At 47.0% G+C, this 24532-nt stretch overlaps 1 protein-coding gene across 1 annotated transcript; it reads right to left on the reverse strand.

The window, feature by feature from the left end:
• Nucleotides 1-1797: 1797 nt before the first annotated feature.
• On the reverse strand, nucleotides 1798-5948 carry TCL1A (T cell leukemia/lymphoma 1A). The gene is made up of 4 exons (XM_032341727.1): nucleotides 5796-5948; nucleotides 3481-3651; nucleotides 3103-3163; nucleotides 1798-2518 (listed from the first exon to the last, which is right to left on the reverse strand). Exons 1-3 carry the CDS (start codon nucleotides 5913-5915, stop codon nucleotides 3107-3109), a joined length of 348 nt encoding a protein of 115 aa, XP_032197618.1. The 5' UTR covers nucleotides 5916-5948; the 3' UTR covers nucleotides 1798-2518; nucleotides 3103-3106.
• Between the last annotated feature and the right edge of the window lie 18584 nt (nucleotides 5949-24532).

The following is a 24532-nucleotide window of genomic DNA, read 5'->3' on the forward strand; positions in this document are numbered from 1 at the left end:
AAACGGCCTTTCTTTCAAAGGGCAGAAATCTTTTTGCCGTTTCTAATTTCCACAGAAAATTAAACATGCACTGTGCGCGCCCCTTCCTCTCCCTGGGACTCTCTTCCCTGCTTTAAGAATCTAGCTCGCTCTCGTTTTCGAGGTTCAATCTTGAGGCCACCTTGAGAGATGGGAATTTCTTCCTCATCCAACCTAACTCACCCGCAGATGACCCTGTTCTGTCTCCTCTGCAGGACGGTGCACACCCCAAGCTGCTCTCTGGGCTTCTTCCAGAACGAGAGCTGTGTGAGAGCAGGACCTGGGCTCTGGCTACTGCCGTCCCTGGAACACACAGCAGAATTCTCGGTGCTGGGCAGACCCTTCCCAGGCAAGCCATTTGCAACACGAACGGTCTGTCTGCTTGGGCTGCGGGAACAAAATACCAGACACTCAGTGGCTTAAACAACATTTATTTCTGAAGGTTCTGGAGGCTGTCCCCTTCTTAAAACATCAAACATCCAACATAAAACATCCAACATCAAGGTGCCGGCACACCAGTCATCTGGTCAGGAGCTTCTTCCTGGCCTCTAGACTGCCACTGCCTCTTCTCTGCGTGGTCACGTGGCCTTGCCTTGGGGCATGCGCGTGGAAAGCCTCTCCAGGCTCCTCTTATCAGGGCACTAATCCCATTACAGGGTCCCACCCTCAAGAGCCCAGCTAACCCAAACCACGTCCCAAAGGCCCCACCTGGAGCCTGGAGGTTAGGGCATCAACATATGAATGTGGGGGCTGGGACACCGCCCAAAACAAGAAATCTTCCTCTTCCTGGGCCAGTTCCTAATAAAAGGCAACGGGCAGCTCTCTGACGTTTCTCGGGTTCTGAAGTACTGATGCCCTACTGAGAAGGGTCTCTTACACTGGCAAGCCCTGTGCAAGACAATGGGGTTAAAATGACAAGAGACACAGACCTGTCCCACGTGGGGCCCCATGTTTCTGTCCAGGCAGGAAATATAAAACAGGAGAAGCGCTACTTTTCTTAGAGACTTCTCTTACTAGATACTTAGCAATAAGTGTATCTTTCCCCCCATGTCTCTTGTGATGAGTTAAGCCACGGACTGCGGTCACACACAAGTGGCAAGGACCAGCATGCCACACAGGATGGATCCCGTCTCCTGGAAGCCAACCCCTGGTAGTACCCGAGGCCCTGCTGACTCGCTCAGGTGCAGGGAGGGGCAGCTCATCTTGGGAAGGAAGTGGTGGGGACAGAGTGCAGGGTGGGCTGGGCTGTGACTGCAGGTCAGGGGAGGGCAGGGAACGGACTCTGGCTGAGGTGTCCACAGCTGGGGACAGTTGCAGGTGGGGAGAGGGACTCCTGTGGGCACTGGGACGAGGCATGTTAAGGACAGTGCCTGGTGAGTGCCACCGCAGGGAGGAGGACCACACAGAGGGACCTGGAACATGAGGACTTGCTGACAAAGACTTTGAGGTCATGGACTCCAAGGGTTCTCAAATCACGACTCCAAGAACACTGGGGTTCTGGGTATTTGGATCACATGCAAGGAGGAAAAAAAAAAAAAAAAGGAGGGCAGAAAAGGAAGGGAGGGGGGAGGTTAGGAGAGGGGACAGCGATCTCCAGCCTTCGCACCCAAGGAAAATCACTACCTTCGTCAGCATTCTTTCCCTTTCCACATTTCTAATTTGGTGATGTTCCTGCTTTTGCCCACTGGAATGCAGGTCACAGACAGAAACTAGCTCGAGCACAGAGGCAGATGAACTGTTTTACATTTAATCAATCAACATCACAGTGTTCACATCACATACAACTTCGTAACACCAAGGTGTATGGGCACTGTTCCAAAGAAGGGGCCCCTCCAACATGTGTCCCTCTGCGTATGGGCCACCTGGGGGCGTCTGCAGTGCTCACTTGGCTTCCCGCTGGGTCGAGAGCTGTGGACTGTGGATCAGGGGCTCCTCTGTCCGGCGCACGGATCCGGGCTCCTCTTGGGCCTTCCTGTGAACCGTATCACAGCGTGCCTGGGCAGCGGGATACGGTCAAGTGCAGACATGTGCCATGTGTCACAGCTGGTTCGGGGGTGCCAAGGCCTGGCCCCGGCTCAAGTGCATGGGTCCCATTCCCTTCCAGCCAGAGGCACACGGAGCTGAGGGAACAGAGTGAGAAGCAGGCACGGGCCGCAGTGCAGGACACTGGTTACTGAGAGCAGTAGAACGGAGACAGAGGCCCAACACCATCAGGGGATGGAGACACCCGGACAGCAGCTAGCGCTGGGGCAGCTGGACCAAGCCCTACCAGCCTGCCTCCTCTCCAGTACCGTCTGCTGGGGGAGGGCGAGCGGGCAGCAGGCAGGCCCGGCAGGCCCTGCAGAGGGCTGTCCTTGGTCCCTTGCTCCCTCCCGGACTGGGGAGTGGCCACACAGAGCACGCAGGCCCGGGAAACGCAGGTGATCGCAAGCACGAACATCCCCACGCCGGCCAGCAGCACTCGGACTCCGGGGACAGGAGGAGACAGAAGCTGTGCCACCTGGGCTCAGAGGCCAAGAGAAGGACAAGAGAAGACAGAGTCAAAGGCAAAGGGAAGGAGGGGGCAGAGGCGTGGAGCGGGGCTGGAGGCTGGGCAGCAGCAGAGCTGCGGGGACGAGTTTGGGGGCTTGGTTGGAAGGGATTACTGTGCCGCCCCCCGCCCCCCACCCCAGCTGGGCCTTGCACTGGAACCAGGGCAGATTCAGAACACATTCTGGGTTCAGAACACCGGGGTCTGGAACCTGCTCTGTGACCTGCACAAGTCACCATGCTTCCTGGAAACTCATTTTTGTAATCCAGGAAACAAAATGATTTCTAGCTCAGTTGAGGTGCTGACTGAGTGGCAGTGCCCATAAGCTGCACTGTACAGATGTGCGCCCCTACCAGCCTACTAGGAAGGGGGCTCCCATCATAATTATTAGCCCCCAAGGTGCTAAAGGGAAGGCCTGGATGCCCAGACCCTGAGACCCTCAGAGGGCAGTGCCATCTGGGCTGGAGTCAGCACTGCCTTCATGGGAGAAGGGCGTTGCTTCTTCCCGCCCTGGTACTCTGGACAGACAGGTGCCGGGCCCCAAATGTACTCACCTGGTCACTCACCCTCTGGGTCTGGCAGCTGCTCCAGGAGCATGTCCTCCTTGCCACTGAACTGCACGAGAGAGGGGGTAAGAGGCCGCGGCTGGAGGACTCTCCTTCTGTCCTTCCAACCCTGGCTGCTGCCCAGCAGAGAGGCCCCCCACCCTTGGCCGAGGGGGCTTCCGTTAAGACCTCCGAGGGGCCCGGGCTGTCCCTTCTGACCTCTCTAATGCAGTTCATTAAGAACCTGCAGTGCAAAGTCCTTCCCTTGTTTAGCTTTGGTGCAGAGATAGGGAAATGGATGCAGCTCAGCGGCCAGACCCGGGGGGTGGCAGGCAGGGCAAGGCCACCCAGGAAGACCAACGGCTCCCAGGAGAATGACACACTTGCCTCGATGTGGTACACTATGCGCCAGAAACTCGAGTCTGAGCCTCGGTATCTTCTTCCAGGGTAGAGCTGCCACATGGAAGGCAGAGGGCATGGGGCCAGCAGGCTGGGGCACATGGCCTCCCCCAGGGACACATCCTCCTGACGCATGAGGACCTGGAGGCTACTCTCCGTCTGAAGGCAAGGGAAGACCAGGGCACACCTTCAGGGCTCAGATCTGCAGCACACAAACCCCCCGAATCCTTCCCGCCCTCCCCCAGCCTGCCCAACATCTGAAATGCTGGGGGTCAGCCACCCAGCAACGCGTCCCCCCTTAAGCCTTGCACGGCCCTCTCAGGGATGCTGGCGAGGCAGGATGACCAGCACTCACAGGTGTCTAGACACGCAGACAGGGCCACACTGGGTCCACTGCTTCCTGACGGACTTCAAGCTTGTGCTTACGCTTCCTTAGCTGTGGTTTGGTGCTGACGTCAGCTGCTTTGGGGTTTTCTTTGATTATTCTTTATTCTGTCCTACAGCCCCTTTTATTTTATTTTAGTTCATTTACTTATTTAACTTTTTTTTTTAAGTACTCTCTATAACCAATGTGGGGCTTGAACTCACAACCCCAAGGTTTATTGATTTATTTAACTTTTATTTAAGCGATCTCTACACCCAACGTGGGGCCAAGATCGAGTCGCATGCACCACTGACGGAGCCAGCTAGGCACCCCCAAGGGGCCCCACTGGAACACGATCCGGTGAGAGACTACTTTTCCCCATCACCACCACCGCTCCTCTCCTGCAGCAAGCTAACGGGCCACTTTCCTGGTCACGTGCCCCGCATCAGCTCTCGGCACAGCAGAAAAGGGTGTACATCTAAAAATCCCATCTCTCACTCCACTGACACCCTCCAGGGCCTTCTCACGGCAGTCAGCAGGACTGCAATCTTGACCACGGTCCACAGCCCCACTAATACGGACTCCCGTCTCCCTCATCTCCCGTCTGTCTTTCGCCCTCCACCACAAAGCCACCAAGGTCTCCTCGCCTTTTGGGGACATGCCTCGTCCCCAGTAATCTCTTGCATCTGCGGTCCTCTGCCTGGGACATTCTCCCCTACATCTACGCAGGGCTCACACCCTTCTCAGAGATAGGTCTCTTGCACGAATATATGTTACAGGGACACATTTCAGCAAAATCCAACTCTGTGAGACACGCAGGAAGCATGCCCATCTAAAAGGGAGATTCATAACGGTTTCAAACAAAGTGATGGGCAAAAGTCCAACAGGCAAGTACAAATTAATACTCTTGAGGGGTCTGGCCTACAGACCCCAGCCCCCTCATTACTGCCTCTCATTCTGCACAACTTACCAGCAGCCTCAATTACTTTATCGCCCCCCCCACTCGCCCCCCGCCCCTGAGTATCAGCTCACCAGTAATAGGATTTTATCACATTCACTGCAAACTCTCAAAGCCTAGAATCGTGCTAGGCATATAAACTAGGCCCTCATGCTGGTTCAATAAATGTTTTTTTCCAGAGTGGAAATTATTTTTTAAATTGTCCATCTATGAAATACAGTGGAATTGTTAAGAAAGAATTCAGATCATCCTGGGAGATGTAAGTGGAAATCGCCATTCTTGCCGCGTTCCTACACGGTTTTCTGTATCTTTCAGCCACTTTCGGTCTGCTTGTTCATCTTTTTTCTTATTGATTTCAGGTAACCTTTACATATGAAGAACACAGGTCCTTTCAATTACATGGGGGCGAATGTGGCCCCACAGCCCCTAGGGGATTATGTTTCCTGCATAATTTATGTTTAAGTGAAACACACTGCTGTGTGGTTCTGGTGTCCTGTTTAGAAGATATTCGCCAATCAGAGATTTTTAAAAAGTTATTCACGTTAATTCTCTCCAGATACCTGACTTTATAAATTATATATTAAACTCGATGTTGAAAAGGACACAGACGGATCCTTAGAAAGGAAATTCAACGCCAGCAAACATGGGTGAAGAGCCCGGAACTCCGAGCCTATGCCCCGCCAGCAGGACGCCTCCGGGCAGGTCTGCGGGCTGTCACCGTCCTCCCCGCTGTGAAACAGGGACACGGTCCCTGCCGGTAACTCCGCCGGCTGCTGGTCTAGGACCTACACGTCCCCCTGGGGCCAACTCCATCTTGCTCTTAACCGGGCTGGTACCCCAGCACCGCGTCCCCGGTGAGCTGTGCTCCCGCGAGGCCCAGCCGCGGCCCGACCCCCCGAAGTCCGCGGCAGGTCCCCCCACGTGGCGGCCGCGGACGCCCGCCCACGCCGCCCGCCCGGCCCGCCCCCGGGGCCGCCGTACCTCGATGGTAATGGGCAGCCAGGTGCGCCGGTTCTCGTCCACGTACACGGACCTCTCCCAGATCCACAGGTGGTCCGGGTGCAAGGCTGTGTGCGCCCTGAGGAACGGGAGCTCGCCCATGGCGCCCCGGGCCGCGCCGCCACCGCAGTCCCAGGCTCTGAAACCCAATCACTGGCGCGCGGGACGCCGGTCCGCGACGCTTTATAGCGGGACGCGCGCGGGCGCCCCCCGGCGGCGGGGCGGGAGGAGGGCGGGCGCGAGGCAGGATCGCATCAGCGGCCACTCTTGCGCGCTGGGACTCGGGCAGCATCTAGGAGAGCAGCCCTGGTCCCATAGCCTCGTGGCTTTCTCCAGCCTGGCCCCCAGCCACCCAGCCGGCTCCCACTCCCCGCTGCTGGGGAGGCACCCCTGCCTGTGGCCTTTGGCCTTTCCTCTGCCGGGAGGTGCCAGTGTCCTCCGCTCCCTGGGACGCCCAGAACCCACTCTCCGCGTCAGCCACTGTGTGTGGCTGGTCACATCACACCCCAGACCAGAACACCAGGCCTCCGCTGGGAACTCACAGTCGATGCCAGGCAACCCAGAATCAGGACCCCCTCCACGTCTTCTGGGACCGGAAGAGAACCACGCGCGCCTGAACCAAGCCTGGCCTTTCCCAGATTCGGGGCATCACCTTCAGCCCGTGTGCATGGGGTGGGAGGATCAATTTCCTCGGCCAAGCGCAGCTCTTGGAGCCCCAGCACCCCCTCCACACACACACACATTTTCCACGGCTTTGATGATGGTGTGGTCATCTAATGGCTATTGTGAAACCCGGTGGTGAAGAAACATGGGTTTTTCCTTTTATAGGCTTTGAATTCATTGGTGAACACATCCTTCAAAATGAATGCTTGAAACAATCCCTTCTCTCCATCCCAAGATCAATGGGATTGCGAAGTCCCTGGATTATATGATCAAACCCACTCTCTGTAAATGACAGCAAATAAGGAAAACAATTTCACTTCATTTTGTAGTACACCACATGCCCATTAAGGCAATTAAGAAAATAAAGTACAATGAGAAACATGTACACCGAGCTCCCGCCTCATTGCTCAAACATCACCATGGGCAGCCGCTTGGGGCTTCACCTTCCAGCTTTTTCCTGTCTCTCCAACCAGACTCTAAGAAAATACCTGGTGATCTTTTGCCAGATCACAAAAGAGAAAATGAGCTTAACCCGGATCCCCTGACAGCAGAGGACTGTAGTTGCTTCTCTGCCTATCCATACCACCAAATTCCCAAGAAAGTGCTGAGGTGGCCTACAGTAATACAGATATAATGGGATTTACCAGGAACACAAAATAGAAGACAAAAGCCAAGCCGAGTCAGGAGTGGAGGAGGCAGATGTAAGCCCAGCCAACCTCCTTCCCAGGGCAGCCCCTGGTGATGGTAATATTTAATTTTCAGACTTGTGGCATTCAGGCTGATTTCCCTGTGGATGGTTCTTAATTCTAGACCCAGATAGCCACTGGGAGCAAGATAATATGGTAATATGTCTGCTGGGGAAGTCTCAGCCCAGCCCTGAGCTTTGAGGTCAAAAATGATGACAGATCCAGCTTAAACAGTGTGATAAGGGAAGGAGACACCTGTGAGCCAGTGTGGCCACTGACCCAGTCACATCAATGGTTCCAGGACCCAGAATGCTGCTGAAATGTCAATTTCATTTCTGCTCCTTCTGCTTTTCGAAGAGGCCACAAAAGGAACACATAATGCAGCAAGATTCAGAATTCCCTCAGCTGGGTATGCTTCTGAATGTTCTGGGAATATATATGATCCTTACACCGCTGACCCCCGTTCAAAGAACAGTACATGCCTTCTGCATCTCATGAGGGTTTCTTAATATTAAGCAAGAATGTACGTTATTCTTGTGTAGTATTGAGAAAATCATTTGAGAAGGGGTTTCAAAGCATGAAAGTGGCATAAGATGATTGAGGAATTCATGGGGCAACTTCTGGGGGACACTTGAGCCTTCTTTATGGAAATCCCATAAAAAAGGAAGAGCTCCTGTGTGGTCTCAGGGACAGGTTAGCCTCTCCAGCGTGTTACCTGCCCCATCTTCGGGCTTGAAGGTCAGTAGGCCTACCTTTGGACAACTTTCTGACTCCTTTATTTGTCTACAAGTTCTCCAAGGATAACCAAGTGGTGTTTCATTTAAAAAGTAACATAAAACACTTCTTTTGCTTTTTTTTTTTTTTTAAATATAGAATCCTTAACTGATGCTTTCATGTTCTGGCTTTGGATCCAGTTTCGACTCTGCCTCTATCATCCGTGAACATGGCAAATCCTTTGCTATCTTGGCCTCATTGGCCCACTTGTGTAATGAATGGGCCCCATTATGTGCCCTCGAAGCCTATTCTAACTCAACAGTCCCTGATCCTCTGATAAAGTTGTCTAGGGGGAGGATAAGAATGATTTGGGACAGAGTGGTTCTGGATACGAAAGCCCACAGTGGAATATGTTTTTCAGGAGTGAGGAGGCCATCTTCTTGGTTGGGTCCCAAGGAAGAGCCTTGGGGGTGAGTCATGACCATTAGTAGGATCTAGAGCCTATAGGAATTCTTTAATTTTTTTGAGGAAACACCTTACTGTTTTCTACAGTGGATGCACCAGGTTGCTTTCCCATCAATAGTACACAAACATTTTTTTTTTTCTCCACATGCTTGCCAAAACTTGTTATTTCTTGTGTTTTTGACTTAAGCCATTCTGACAGGTATGAGGTACTATCTCATTGTGTTTTGATTTGGATTTCCCTGACGGTGAATGATGATGAACATATTTTCTTGTGTCTGTTGGCCATTGGGATGTCTTCTTTGGAGGAACATCTGTCCATGTCTTCTGCCCATATTTTAATTGGATTATTTGTTTTTTCTTTTTTTTTTAATGTGTGTTGAGTTGTATCGGTCCTTTATGTATTTTGGATACCAACCTTTTATCGGATATCTCACTTGTAAATGTCTTCTCCCATTAGTAGGTTGTCTTTTGGTTTTGTTGACTGTTTCCTATGCTGTGCTAACTTTTAATTTCGATGTAGTCCCAATAGTTTATTTTCATTTTTGTTTCCCTTGTCTCAGGAGGCATACCTAGAAAATGTTGCAATGGCCAATATCAGAGAGATTACTGCCTACGCTCTCTTTTAGGATTTTTATGGTTTCAGGTCTTACATTCAGGTCTTCAACCCTAGTTTATTTTTGTAGATAGTGTGAGAAAGTGATCTAGTTTTTTTTTCTTTTGTTTGCACATAGCTGTTCAGTTTTCCTGACATCTTTTGTTGAAGAGACTTTTTCCCATAGGATAGTCTTGCCTCCTTTATAGAAGATTAATTGATCATAAAATTGTGAGCTTATTTCTGGTTTTCCTAATCTGTTCTATTGATCTATGTGTCTATTTTTGTGCTTATACCGTACTGTTTTGACTAATAAAGGTTTGTAGTATATCTTGAAATCTGGGGTTGTGGTACTTCCAGTTTTCTTCTTTTTCAAGATTCCTTTGGCTATTTGGGGTCTTTTGTGGTTCCATACAAATCTTAGGATTGTTTGTTCTAGTTCTTTGAAAAGTACTGTTGGCATTTTGATAGGGATTGCATTAAATGTATAGATTGCCTTGGGTAGCATGGGTATTTTTTTTAAAGATTTTATTTATTTATTTGACAAACAGAGATCATAAGTAGACAGAGAGGCAGACAGAGAGAGAGGGGGAAGCAGGCTTCCTGCAGAGCAGAGAGCCCGATGTGGGGCTTGATCCCCCGACCCTGGGATCATGACCTGAGCCGAAAGCAGAGGCTTTAATCCACTGAGCCACCCAGGTGCCCCGAATGATATTTGTTAAATATTAAATTTGTTAAATATTAAATAAAAAATATTTGTTCTTCCAGTACATGAGTGTAGAGTATGTTTCTGTTTGTGTCTTCTTCAGTTTCTTTCATCAATCTTTTATAGGTTTCAGAGTAGGGATTTTTTACCTCCTTGGTTAAATTTATTTCTAGGTATTTTATTATTTTTAGTGCAATAGTAAATGGGTCTTTTTTCTTAATTTCTCTTTTTGCTACTTCATTATTGGTGTATAAAAATGCAATGGATTTCTGTATATTGATTTTGTATCCTGTGATCTTACTGAATTAATTTATCAGTTCTAGCAGTTTTTTTTTGGTGGAATCTTTAGGGTTTTCTATATATAGTCTCATGCCATCTGCAAATAAAGTTTTTACATCATCCTTACTAATTTGGATGCCTTTTATTTCTTTTTGTTGTCTGATTGCTGTGGCTAGGACTTCCAGTACTGTGTTGAATCAAAGTGGTGACAGTGGACATCATGGTCTTATTCCTGACCTTAGGGGAAAAGCTCTTTTTTCACCATTGAATGTTAGCTATGGGTTTTTTATACAGGCCTTTATTATGGTGAGGTTTGTTCCTTCTAAACATACTTTGTTGAGGGTTTTTATCATGATTGTTGTACTTTGTTGTACGTTGTCAAATGCTTTTTCTGCATCTATTGAAATGATCATATAGTTCTTACCTTTATCTTGTTGATGTGATGTATCATGTTAATTGATTTGCCAATATTGAACCACTTGCACCCCAAGAATAAATCCCTTTTGATCGTGGTAAATGAATGTTTTAAATGTATGGTTGGATTTAGTTTGCTAATATCAATTTTAAGATATTTTAAAAAGGATTCTGTCAATATCATGTGGAACTTATTGTTATATATGAAGTATACAAATATCATTATACTATATTCTAATATGCATATTTTATATACTACGGCATAATCTAGTTGTATGTTAATTTTTCCAAATATTTAGCCAATTTCCCAAACATTATTGAATAATTTTTCCTTTGACACAGGATTTCTGACACTACCAACATTGAATACCAAGTCCCATGTAGATAGGGGTCTGATTTTGGGCTCTCTTCTGTTCCATTAGTCTGTTACTATGGTAAAACACACTTAAAAGAGTTATGAATTTGAACCTGAAATACTTGGTGGAATAGGTCCTCCCTCTTTGTTCTTTTTCAAAATTGTGCTTTTGCATCTCTGAATTTTTTCTCACTATTTTGGGATTTTTATTGGCATTTTATTGAATTTGTATGGTTGTTCTTTAATAACATTTTATAATATCCCTCATAAAGTGCTACATATTTTGTTGATCTTCTAGATATTTTATACCCTTGTTGCTTTTGTGAATGGTATGTTTTAATGCTAATTTCTGTTGTAAAATTTTGGTGTTGACTTTGTAGCATCCTTGCTAAACTCTCGTATTAGTTTTAATGGTTGGTTTATCTGCAAATCATAGTTTTTTTTTTCCACCCTTCCTTTCCAATCTTTATGCTTTCCTATATCTGTCTATCCGCCCTCCTTATTTCTCTGCCTCTAAATCTTTCTGTCTCATTAACTTTTAGTGTTTGTTAAAACATGTTAAATAACAGGGTTGGGTGATGGCAAGCATTCCTTTCTTGTTCCAGTCTTTAATAAAATTCTTCTAAAGTTTAACCAGTCAGCAGAAGGTTAGATGGAAGTTTTGGTAGATAAGCTTTATCTGTTAGAAAATGTCCTACCATTCTTCACTCTTAAGCTCTTTACCATGTATGTTGAATGGTGTTGGGTGTATTTTCTACTGAAATGATCTACACCTGTGTTGAAGCACATTCTGTAGGTTGCCTATCCAGCACTCAGCTCCCTCTTCCTCCTTGCTGCAGAACCCTTACTTTTGCAAGCCTCTACCTCTAACCTCCTTATACAGCTGAGAAAAAGGATGACCCAGCTGATGGATAAAGCCTGATTTCTCTGAAGCAGTGCTTGATTTGGGGTGGCCACATGCTTCAGTTCTGGTACATGAGAACTCCATTGGTTTGTTGGGTTTTATTTTGTTTTGTTTTATAGCTCAAAAGTCCTCAGCCATCATTTCTTCAAATATTATCTTTTATTCTCTTTATTTTTTTTTTTTGCTTTTTGTTTTGTTTTGTTTTGTTTCATTTTCCAAACTGAAGGAGAAAGAGCAATGCAGCATGCTTGCAAGGCAGTACCATCTAAAAGAGGTAGGCATAACGAAATGGGAATTCCTACACCAAGATGGTTACGGCTAGTGGGAGGGGAGAGTGGAAATGGGTTAGTGCCATTCATGAAACGATTAGCCAGAATTTTATAGCATGAGCTTTTGTTTTAGCTTACCTGAATGAAGAGCTCCCTACAACCCTTCCATATCCATGCCCCTGGTTAAAGGGAAAATGATATCTAACCTCTGGGAGAATGGTAATCAAAATAGGAGCTGGGGCAGCACCCTGGAGGGATAGCGGTTGAGGGAGAAACAGGGAGTCCATAATAAGCAGAGAGCTCTTACCCACCCAGCCAAACTTCTTATCCCTGGAAAGGAGAAGAAATATGCCCCATAGAAGTTCTGTCCATCTCCAGATAGATTCCAAACCCAGGACAGCTGCAACTCTTATAAGGGAGCACCACTTCCTAGATGAACTCACAGAAAGGAATCACAGGAGGGTGGAAGAATACATACAGCAATAAAAAGAGGCAACAAACTGGAGAACTTACACCTGAGGAAATAGAGCCATCAAAGCCATCAGAACAGGTATTTAAAACAAGCATACTCCCACAGAAAGTAAGATAATGTTTTATGGCAGTGATACAAGCATAAGTGGTTATTTTTAAAAAATCATCTCCTGGGGATGCAGTACTGTAGGGAGACAAGTACAGTCTCTGAAATCAGGTTGCCTAGATCTACCAGCCGTTTTTCAGGTCTGTAACCTTGGGCAAGTCACTCGCCTTCTCTGTGCTGTGAGTTTGTAAGATGGGGATAATAATATCCCATCTATTACATAGGGTTTTCACAGGGACTAAATAGCCAATATTTGTCAAGTGTTTAGAATCACACCTGACATACAGTTAAGTACTCAATTAACATTTGTTCTTACTATCTTGGAAACAAAAATAATGCAACTTTGAAACAAAAGACTCAGTAGATGTGTTGAATAGCCTGGAAGCCCAGAGGTTACCTGGGACTCTTCCTAAATGTGCCAGAGATGTGCCAGAGTGTGAAGTTAAGAGACGTGGGGGATAAGTGTACACTTACCATGACCTACCTCAGAAGAATTTCAGCAGCAGAGAAAAGAGAATAAAAGGGAGGAAATATTTGAATGAATAACTGAGAAATTCCCAGAGCTAAAGAAGATTGGTGTTATCAGAATAGAATAAATAAGGGGAAAGATAGCTAAACACACCATAATAAAATCTCAAGGATAAAAGTTTTAAAAATTCTGTCAACAAGAAAAAAGATCAGAGAATTCAATGCACACAGATTTCTCACCGACTATAATACAAATGTCTCTATAATGAACTAGAATTATATACCCAGCTAAACTATCATTCAGATGTGAAGACGAAATGTGAGCTGCCCTCCCTCCCCAGACCCTATCTGGCACATAGAGTCAGCTCTTTAGTAAGAAGGGAAAAACTCTAGAAGAAATATAGGAGATAAAATCCACAATGGAAGATCACCAACAGCAATGACAACGATATTGTCTAAAAGTAGTTCAACAGTTTTTTTCATAAAATATGGAAATAAAATTCTAGACACCACATGTAGTAGAAATGGGGTCAAAAGAATAAAGCAATGTAAGTAAATCCCAAGGTTCTTTTCTTTTCTTTTTTCTTATTTTTTAAAATCTTTTAAAAGGATTAATTTATCTCTACCCCCAACAAGGGGTTCAAGCTTACAACCCTGAGATCAAGAGGCGCACACTCCATGGACTGAGCCAGCCAGGCAGCCACCCCCACCCCAACAAGTATCTTTTCTTTAAGGGGGGAATAAATAAACTGATTAACTTTAAATGTTATGTTATGGGGAAAAAAATGCCTTTAGATGTAAGTTTAGGGCAACCAAGAGAATGTTAAAAACAGGATGTAAATAACTACCTGGATAGATAAGATGAAGTTTTTGGATCAATAAGATGGTCTGAGTAATATTTCAGCTGAAAACAATGAAAACTCTAGATAAAACATGTCTCTAAGATCTTTTTAAATACATCACTGAACTGACAAGAAAGTAATAAATCAGAGGCCAAAGCAAGTGAAAGCAGAAACCCAAAGAGGTAACGGACCAGCCAAGCAGCGTACACCTTGGGGACCTGTGCTGAAGCCTGGTGACCCTGGGCTTCCAATTTACTTCTGGACATTTCTTAGATAGCAGTACACTTCATAAATGTTTATTTACTGTTACATCTTACATGTTTTTCTCCTGCCTGGTTTCACTTCTTGATGAAGGGATTCCTCAAAGAACACTTTTATGGAGGACTCCGTATGGTAAATTTCCACAGATGTGCTGTCCAATACGGAGCCACTATTCACATGTGGTTACTGAACACTCGAATTGTGGCTCGTCTACACTGAGAAGTGCTGTGATATAAAGTATGCACTGGATTTCAAAGACTCAATACAGGCGTGCGCATGCGTGTGCGCACACACACACACACACACAGAATGCACTGTTACCCCTGCCCCCAAATATGCCAGCTTCCTTCATTGCACTTTGCAAATGTTTGCTCTTAATCTTTGTCAACACAGAGTCATAGATTTCCTAGGACTCTGTATGTGTGATATGCAAGCAGATGGGCTCTGAGTAGGGCCTGAGAGTCTTTTTTAAGAGCAGAAACATGAGCTGTCATCTGTAGACATTATGTTATCCAAAAACTGCACAGAATGCATTTTTCTGACTCTCCAGAGACTCTCCAGAGTCTCTCTCAATTCTGGAAACTGAGGCTGCTCAAGGGAGCTCTGGGCAGGGGGCATGTCACAGGCACTCTCCATAAAAAACGACGTTAGTTTTACATTTAATAAAGAAGGTGTGATCAGGATAAGTAGAGGGGAACTTGGGTACTAACCACAGCTTGACTGCCTCATGAATAGCACAGGTTTTATTCCCATCTACTTTCTTCTTTTTTTTATTTTTAAAGATTTTATTTATTTATTTGACAGACAGAGAACACAAGTAGACAGAGGCAGGCAGATAGAGAGGAAGGGAAGCAGGCCCCCTGCTGAGCAGAGAGCCCGATATGGGACTCGATCCCAGGACCCTGAGATCATGACCTGAGCCGAAGGCAGCAGCTTAACCCACTGAGCCACCCAGGCGCCCCTACTTTCTTATTTTTTGTTTTTATTCTATTTTTTCATTCGCTGTGCTTCCACTCAATCAAACATTCCACTCACGGTGAATAAAGAAAAAAACAAACGAAAAATGTCTTTCAATGAATCAAAACACCATTTGGTCAAATTAGGAAAACTTTTTCCCAGTCAGAAGAGAGTGATCCATCAGATCAGCTCTTTCTCTTATTAATTCAGAGAAAGTAGCCCAGAGAGTCACCTGGAAGGAACGTCAGGGACCACTGGAGCTTATTTGACTCCCCTCAGGATCTGGGATGAATGCCGGACGGAGTAAGTGTGGGCCTGGGTTGGTGTGTTGGTTAATTTTATGTGTCAGCTTGACTGGGACAAGGGATGCCCAGAGAGCTATTTAAGTACTATTTCTGAGTGTGTCTTGAGGATGTTTCTTGAAGAGATCAGCATTTGAATAGGTGAGATGCATAAAGAAGTTGGTCCTCCCCCATGTGGGTGGGCATCATTTAATCTGTTCAGAACCTGAATAGAATAAAAAGGTAGTGGAAGGTTGAATCTGCTCTCTGCCTGACTGCTTGGGCTGAGACACTGGTCTCCTGCTCTCAGGTCTTCAGACCTGGACTAGAATCTACACCATTGGCTCTGTGGCTCTTAAGCCTTTAAACTATGTCACTGTTTTTCCTGGGTCTCTGTTAGGGCTGATTTAATGTTAAAACCTATTTAACTATTAGGGCCTGCTTAACCAGAGCAAGTCCATATTATTGCCTAGGTAGCCATACTGTTGTTTACATCCACGGACTTCATTCTGGGAATAAACGCCCCGGTAGTTCCTGGTATTGGTTCTGGGTATCGATTCTGGGAGTAAACGCCTTAACGATAGAAGCCACGTACCTTGGGTCCGTGGTTATGCCCTATAAAACCAGCCTGTGAGATTGGGACGGGGTCACTCTCTTTGGGGGTGGCCCTAGCCGGTCAGTCTGACTTCTAATGCTTGGCATAGAATAAAGCTTTGCATAACTTTCACTTTGTCTCAGTCTCGTTCCTTTGATAATGGACCCCAATAGTCTCCAGCTTGCAAACTGTAGCTTATGGGATTTCTTAGCACCATAATTGTGTGAGCCAATTCCTCAGAATAAATCTCTATCTCTTTCTATTTATGTCTCAATGTCTCTATGTCTCTATCTATCATCTATCTATCTGTCTGTCTATCTATCATCTCCTATTGGTCTGTCTCTCTAAGAACACTGACTAGCATCGATGTCACGTGGTGGGGTGGGAGCAGGGGTTCAACACTCAAGTGCACTTGGGCAGGAGGCATGCTGGGATCTGGAAAGGTAGACCTGCAAGGATGGAAGCCGAGACCAAGCCAGATGTTTCCTGTAGGTGAGGCCACCAGGTGGCGCACTAAACAGATGCAGTGAAATGGAGCTGAGACCAGCCAAGATTACACTAGAGTTATCAACATGGATTTTAAGCACATTATTATTAAAGGGTGTAACTGCAGAGAGGACTTCCTGGAAGGTTCATTAGCTTTGGCAAAGTGGAACAAAAATAGCCACACTATTTATTTGCATTGCTGAGAAATGAGCTGGAGATTGCAACCTGAAATTCGAAGCTAGGCGTTAGGGTCCTGGAATTGACAGCAAAGTTGTGTTTCTATGGAAATACAGGACTTTCTTTAAGAGAGAGGAGAAGGGAGTTGGGGGAAATGGGAAGGGGAGGTGAACCATGAGAGACTATGGACTCTAAAAAACAATCTGAGGGGTTTGAAGTGGCGGGGTGGTGGGAGGTTGGGGTACCAGGTGGTGGGTATTACAGAGGGCACGGATTGCATGGAGCACTGGGTTTGGTGCAAAAATAATGAATACTGTTATGCTGAAAACAAATAAAAAATAAATTAAAAAAAAAAGAGAGAGAGTGTCCAAAGTTCTAAAAAATTACCAATTATGTGTTCTATTTTCTTTGGTAGCTAACATTTTTCCCTCTCCTTTATGACCACTTAGAAATATCATTTTGGTGGGTGGGGTGGGTGCGAAGAATCTCCCTCCAGAGTACGACGTGTCCTTGAGTTTGTAAAGGAAGTAAATATAAACAAACCTTCTCTTACTGACTTTCTTAGGTTAAGTTATTGACTTTATTATGATTTGGAAATGTTCACAAGGAATCTTGTACCCAGGCTGGTCTCCCTTAATAGTTAAAGACTATACTCACCCCTCCCCCACCCTGTGCCGTTTTAATTCTGTTTACTTTCCAAGCATTTATTTGCTTTCTCTTTTCTTCTTGTGAGTCACAGCTTTCTAATGGTTCCTATGTATCTGAATTTTTCTAATCTTTCGTCAAATTTTGCATAGTGCTATTTGGATAAGGATGACAAAGGCTGTGTAATAGCCACTTGTCTTAAAGCTTTGTGGCCTCACTAAGATCTTTTTCATTTCCTGGTTGCTGCTTGTGCCAAAAAGTTGACCACTGGATCATCTGGGTCTTGCTGTATTTTGTTAAAACCAAGCAAATCAGTTGTTGCAATAACCTTTGGAGACTAGAATGTATTCCAGGCATATCAAGTCAAAGGGTTACTGTTTTTCCCTTGTTCTAATTTACAACCCTCTGCTGTTGGTTTTATCTCTTCTAGTGCTGCTAGAGAAAGTCATAGCGTCTTTCTGATTTAATGCATTCATCATGTCTGCCCAACACTCAGCTGTCTTGCCAGCTTATTCTATTACTCATTCTGAAGACTTCAGACTTATTCTTTTCTTTAACTCCCCACTTGAATGTAAGCTCCATAAGGACAGGGACTTCATCTTGTTTCCTTGTATTCTGAGCACTTAGGATTGAAATCTGCAAAATATTACAGAAAGAAATAGAAGGAAACCTAAATAAATGGAATGACAGTGTATATCACGGCTCAGAACACCCAGTATCTTGAAGATGTCATTAAAAGCAAATCCAATCAAGATCCCAACGAGTTTTGTCGGGGCTTGGCAGAAATTGACAAGCTGATTTTAAAATTCACGTGGCACCAGAAAGACCAAGAGCAGCCAAGGCCATCTTGGAGAAGGACAAAGCAAGAGGACTACCCAATAGAAAGCTGTGATCATTAAGACAATGTGGTAGACTCAAGGGTAGAAAAATTCAATGATGGGATAGTGTAGAGAGTCCAAAAACCGATCCACAAACAGGATACTGCAGGCAATGGGGGTAGAATGCTCTTCTCAACCAGTGGTGCTGCATGAAGCAGAGACACACATGAGCCAACACGAATTTCATATGATATACAAAAATATTTCCATATGGATTGCAGATTTAAATGAGAAAGTAGGGACACCTGGCTGGTTTAGTCAGTAGAATATGCAGCTCTTGATCTCAGGGCCATGAGTTTGAACCTCAAGTTGGGTGTAGAAATCACCTAAATAAATAAATATCTTTTTAAAAAATGAGAAAAGTAAGAACAATTAAAGCTTTTAAAGGAAAATCTAACAACATCTTTAAGATCCTGAACTAGGCAGGTTTCTTAAGTAGAACATAATATCACTAGTCATAAAGGAAACAGTAATAAATCTGGACTATATTAAAATTAAAGAAGTCTATCATGTTGCACTATTAAAAGAAGGGAAGGGCAACTCAAAAAGCGGGAATAGATACTTTCAGTACAAGCATCTGAAAAAGGACTCTAACACAGCATATACAAAGAAATTCTACAAATCAATATGGAAAAGAAACAACCCAATAGATGAATGGGTAAAACATTTGAATGGGGACTTCACTGAAGAATAGTAATCCAAATGGCCATTAGGTGTACGAAAATAAGCTTGCCTTCATGAGTCATTAAGGGATCGCAAATCAAAACCAATATGAGACATCACTATATGCTTATCAGAATGGATAAAAGGAAAAAAAAAACAGAAAATACTATGTGCTGGTAAGATTGTGAACAACTGGATCTTCCTACCCTGTTGGGACAATAGTACATTCATTCACTTGGGAAAGCTATTTGGTAATTCTACCAACACTGAAAACATGGAACCCCATCACCCAACAATTCCATTTTGAGGCACAGACTCAACAGATGTGTGTACAGATGTCCACCAGAAGATGGGTGCTGGAAAGCTCATTGCAGCACTGGCCCAAACAGGCTCAAGGCATAAACTATTCAAACACCCACCCACGGTTGAATGGTTTTCATTCCACTGCGGTGTATTTACACAATGGATCACAACTTAGCAATGACAATGACAATGACAATGAAAAAACTTCAGTAACACACAACAGAATGGATGAATCTCACAAACGTAAGGCTGGGGGGAAAAATTCAGCCATGGATAAACTCACAGACACCATGTGGGCAAAAGAAGTCAGACTCAAGGGCTGCCTGGGTGGCTCAGTTGGTTAAGCGACTGCCTTCGGCTCGGGTCATGATCCCGGGGTCCTGGGATGGAGCCCCACATTGGGCTCCCTGCTCAGTGGGAGCCTGCTCCTCCCTTTTGCTCTGCAGCTCTGCCTGCTTGTGCTCTCTCAGTCTCTCTGTCTAATAAATAAATAAAATCTTAAAAAAAAAAAAGAAGAAGTCAGACTGGAAAGAGTACATATTTGATGACTCCATGTATAATTGTATTTGTGAAAGGTACAAAAAGAGGCAAAGCCAATCTACAGTGTTAGAAACCAGGAGAGTGTTTACCCTCGGTGGGGAGGAGTAGTGGTTGGAAGGGAGCACTTGGGGAGATCCTAGGGGTCTGATCATGTTCTCCTTTTCGAGGTGAGTGCTATTGCACAGCAGTATTCAGTTTGTTTGCAATCAACATGCTCCATATTCCTGATACTTGCATTTTGCTCTATGTATATTTGAGTGAGAATGTTCTAGGGTACAATCGAGTGACCCATCAAGTGTTCAGTCATAAGGAAAGGAAAGAGAGGTTAATGAAATGTTGACAAGAGCCAAAGGATTGCCACAGGCTTAGCTGCTGTAGGAACTTGGAAGTAGGAGTAGTCCCTGGGAGCTTCCTGGAGGAAGGGGTGCTGGAGCAGCCTCAAATAACAGACAGGCTTTGGATGAAAAAGAATAGGTTCTTTGGCTGCAGACAGGAAATAACCTTTGAAAAGCAGGTCAATAGTTATTAGCCTATTCTTTCGACCCAGAGAAGTCTTTCTGACCAAGACCAGAAAGACTTCTGACCAGTCTTGCTCAGAAAGACTTAGTCTTTCTAATTCTTTTTTTTTTGTTTTGTTTAAAGATTTTATTTCTTATTTGAGAGAGAGAGAATGAGTGGGGGAGGGGGTCAAGGAGAGGGAGAGGCAGACTCTCCACTGAGCAGGGAGCCCATCCCAGGATCCTGGGATCACAACCTGAGCCAAAGGCACATGATTAACATGCTGAGCCACCAGGGTGCCTCCCAGCCTCACATAATTCTTGAAGGAAAAGACTAAAAGGGAATTTTAGCATGGAGTAGCCAGTAAGGAGAAAGGCAGACACAACTATAAGATCCTAGTAAAATAACTTTGCTTCTCTGAGTCTCAGTTTCTTCATTTGTAAAAGGGAAAAAATAATGCCCCTTAGAGGATTGTGGGAGTTAAATATGATGGTTGGCATTAAAAAGAAAAAGATTAGTTTAAAAAAAAAAAAAAAAGGTGAGCTGGCATTTCTTAGCCCCTAAATAGTCTATTAGATTTTGGGTTTCTGGACCTTGCCTCCTGGATGCTCCCCAAGCATCTGAGGGTGACAATGATAATATATGAATAGCAGACTCCAGCCTTCCTGTCCCCCAGGTTGGAACTGCTGTCATCAGCACAGAGGCTGAGGGACCGGTGCCGGGATGATTCACAGACAGGGCTGGACTGGGTCTGCGCTCGTTATGCAGTTTATGAATTTAATTCCCTTTGGCTGCTCCATGCCCTGCCTGGAGATGGAGCAGCTCTTTTATTTGAGGACAAGAAGCCAGCTCACAGTGGGTTCTCAAGTCCCCCGGTGGCAAATGTGCTGGGTTGGTCAGCCTCTCCGAGCGTGCTCCCTCCCCCCTGGAATCCCTGAGGTACAATGTCCTATGAGTGCAGGACTCCCGGGAAACGACAGTTTGGGGGCGAACTCAAATGTCCATTGCCAAGTCTGTGGCTTCTGGGGATTTTATCACCTCCTGCCTGGGCCTCTTGGGGCAGTCTCCTGAATTGTCCCCCTGCCTCCAGACTCTCGCCATCATGCCCACAGTCAAGGTGAGGGAAGGCTCACGCTGCAGAGTGGGCTAGACGCCCTTCTTGGCTCTGGCCTTGCTGAGTGCTGGAGACCCCCGGGGGGACCACTGAGATGGCTGCTGTGTGGCAGGCCAGCGATGATGGCTGCACGGCACAGGCAGCTGTGTGGGGACAGAGGACTGTTGTCTGAAAAGGTATTAAGGAAGTAGAGTCGACAGGAAGTAAGGTGGAAGCGACCGGAAGTCGAATCAACGGGAAGTCAAGTTAAACCAACAGAAAATAAAGCAGAGTCAACGCGAAGTAAGGTAGGCCTCAGGGAATCAACAGAAGGAAAACCCTGTGTGTGTGTGTGGCCCGGGGAGAGTGAAGACGGGGAGGGAGGATTGCAGAGTGTGTCTCTCCTGCTCTTTCCCGGAACCAGTGGGCATGGAGTTGCCACTCCTGGGCACAGGTTGTCTTCACCTGGGCCCCCCTGGAAAGACGACCTGCGAGAAAGGCTGGTAGTAGGGTCATGCTTGAGAATGTAGTACCAGAGAGCAGGAATGGGGGCCTGGGGAGGAGAAAGGGGGAGGAGAGAACCCAATGGCAGGAGGCCTTATGGCGTTGGCCACCACCACGAGTGACTGCTTGCTCAATCCCGTGGACCTCCTGAGTCACTTTACGAAACGCTTTCCAGGACTGTCCTTCCAGGTGAAGAAAATGGGTAAGTATCAGCTCCTATCCCACTGGTCAAGAGCTGCCCATAGTTGCCCATAGCTGCCCTGCATTCTCGTCGGTGCAAGCAAGACCTTTTGGGAGGGTGACGCTCATGAGAGAAGCCCGGGCACGGGACAGGGGTATCGTGGCCCGAAGCTTAGACAAAGCCCCTCAGGAGGCCGGTTGAAGCTCAGCAGGGTGGCCATCCCGGCAGCGGCTAGAGGAGGGGTGAGGCCACAGAGAGCTGGGCAGGAGGAACCCATTCCCAGGTCAAGGTGAATCTATTAAAATGGGAAACGTTTGGCCCGGTCTTCGGGGGCCACAATCTCGTGAGAATGACCAGGAGTCAAATTACACGGCAAGCTGCTGTGTGTTCCAAGGCAGATCGAGAGCAGCACGTCTTGCCTTTGAGTCAGAGCCTACTCTAAACCAAGTGTTTCCCACGAATTTGCTCACGTAATTCTCACAGCAATCTTGCAGGGAGGTCCTCTCATGAGCCCCACCGCACAGATGAGAAGACAGTGCCTTGTCCAACGTCGTAAGCTAGTAAGTGGCGGAACTAGGACGCGAGCTTAGTCACCCCCGTGGACTTATCAAAGGAAGCAGATGCCGAGTCCGACAGGTAGCGGGGGGCCGATCGGCCATCGCCCGGTGGGGACGATAGATACCCCTTTGTATTTTTGCAAAGGCGTTCACATCCGTGGTCGGATCAGTACCGGAAATACAGGGCAGAACTCCCCGCTATTAGCTTCATTTTACTGAAGAGGAAACAGAAGCCGCCAGAGGTGAAGTGTCTTTCCCCAGGCATATGGGGGATCCGCAGTGGGGCCCCTGCGGGACTCAGGCCACCTCTGCCCCCGTGAGTGGGTGGCCTGCTCCAGGACAGGAATGGCCAGCAGGGCCTGGGCCCAGCAGCATTTCCGGGCTGTCCCCAAGGGCATCAGGCTTCACTAAGCAGACTCCATTGTATCCATGGTCATGTCTTCCCTCCACAAAGAGTTCGTCTGGGCTCCAGCAAAGTCTGGATTCCTCAAGGCTGAAAGCGAATGCCACCTGTAGCAGTGCCTGCCGGTTGCAGACATGGAGGGAAATCCTGGCTCCCCTTCAGACCACACCTTCTGGGTCTTCCCCCCAGAAAGTCAGCCGAAGGCTGGGGGGCCACCAAGCTCATGGCAGCAGCCAACCTTCAGAGGACAGAAGACATTTGGGTGCCCTTTGGTTTGCTCCAAAGAGGAGTGTTTTTCTTCTGTATCGAGGATCCAGGATCCTCCTTGTCCCTTGGGCAGGTGGGCCAGTCCCGGGGAGCCAGGAGACAGACAGGCATGAGAGTCTTCAGGGACTCGGCCTCCGACCCACCTCTGAGGCCCTGCGAGTTCCAGTTCCGTCTCTTCCACTTCCTCACTGCGCAGCGCCTGGGGACTCAGCCCCCTGCCCCCTGGCTCTGAGCGCCAGTGCCCCGAGTGAGGCTGACTCCTGGGCTAGCTGAGTGAACTCGGGCAGCTGATCTGCCCTCCCGTTGCCCAGTTGCAGACAGCACGAGACACAGGGCCAGATGGGGGATACACTAGCAAGGGGCTGAGGAGGGTGCTGGGCACCTGGGGGGCCATCAGGGAAGGCCTGCTCTGACTGAGACTGACGGAGGAGGTGCCACTCAGCCTTGCCTGCTTCTGAGACGTGGGAGATCCAACAGACACTCTGTACAGTGTTTGATGAGGCAAGGAACCAATCAGAGGGCCACTCCCCTGCTCAGAGCCCTTCTTCCTTTAAAACTTGCCCCCCAGAAAGGCTCTGGCACTGGTCCGTCAGCCTCCCTCCCCGTGGCCCAGGGTATCCACTCACTGCCTCTGGCCTCCCACACTTGCCACCACCTGTCCTTCTCCCTGTCCCACGACCCGGGCTCCCGGCCCTGGCTCTTGACCTTCATTCGCCATCACGCTCAGTATGAGCTCTCCGGGGCCCCAGCTGGCTGCATCTGGCCAGAGGGGTCTCGGAGGCTGATCTTCATATTTTAACTCAGTGGTCACTTTTTGAGATCAGAGAAGACCAAGGGCTGTTCATCTGCGGGCTCCCCTGAGTGCTGAGATCAGTGCCGGGCCCAGCAGAGATGGCCGAGGAATAGGAATGGTAAATAAATCCGTAAATACATAAACATAGGCATATATATATATGTATAATGTTCTCATGCTATATTCATATATGCTCATGTGTCTGTAGTATTATAAGTATGCTGTACAGAGTATACATACTCATAACTAGTGTGTGTGTGTATCGTATATAGCATAATAGTATACAGTATGGTATACAGTGTATATTTAGGTATAGATACACACACACACAGAGTACTCAGACTCCGAGTCATCCTTTCAGCAGCCTGATGAGGCCGGTGCTATTCCTGCCCTCATTTAGTAGAGAAGGAAACTGAGTCATGCAGATGCTAAGTGACTTGCTCCCAGTCTCACCGGGAAGCAGCCGACCGTCCGGCTCCAGCGTCTTGCTCCCTGTGTCACTGGAGGAACGGACCCGGGCGGGGTGTGGGTCGAGGAGGGGCGAACTGGGCAGGTTGCCCGGCTGTAGCTCATGGAGCAAGATTTCTGCTGTGCTGATCCCCTGCCCAAGCCCAGCCCCCGAGTTATTCTGCAGGCAATTTGACCCCTTTGCTCTGATTTCTGCCCCACCCCCACCCCCTTTTGCCGTTGGTGGTGGCACCTT

The sequence above is a fragment of the Mustela erminea genome, chromosome 5 (genome assembly GCF_009829155.1).
Source record: "Mustela erminea isolate mMusErm1 chromosome 5, mMusErm1.Pri, whole genome shotgun sequence".
NCBI classification, from domain to species: domain Eukaryota; kingdom Metazoa; phylum Chordata; class Mammalia; order Carnivora; family Mustelidae; genus Mustela; species Mustela erminea.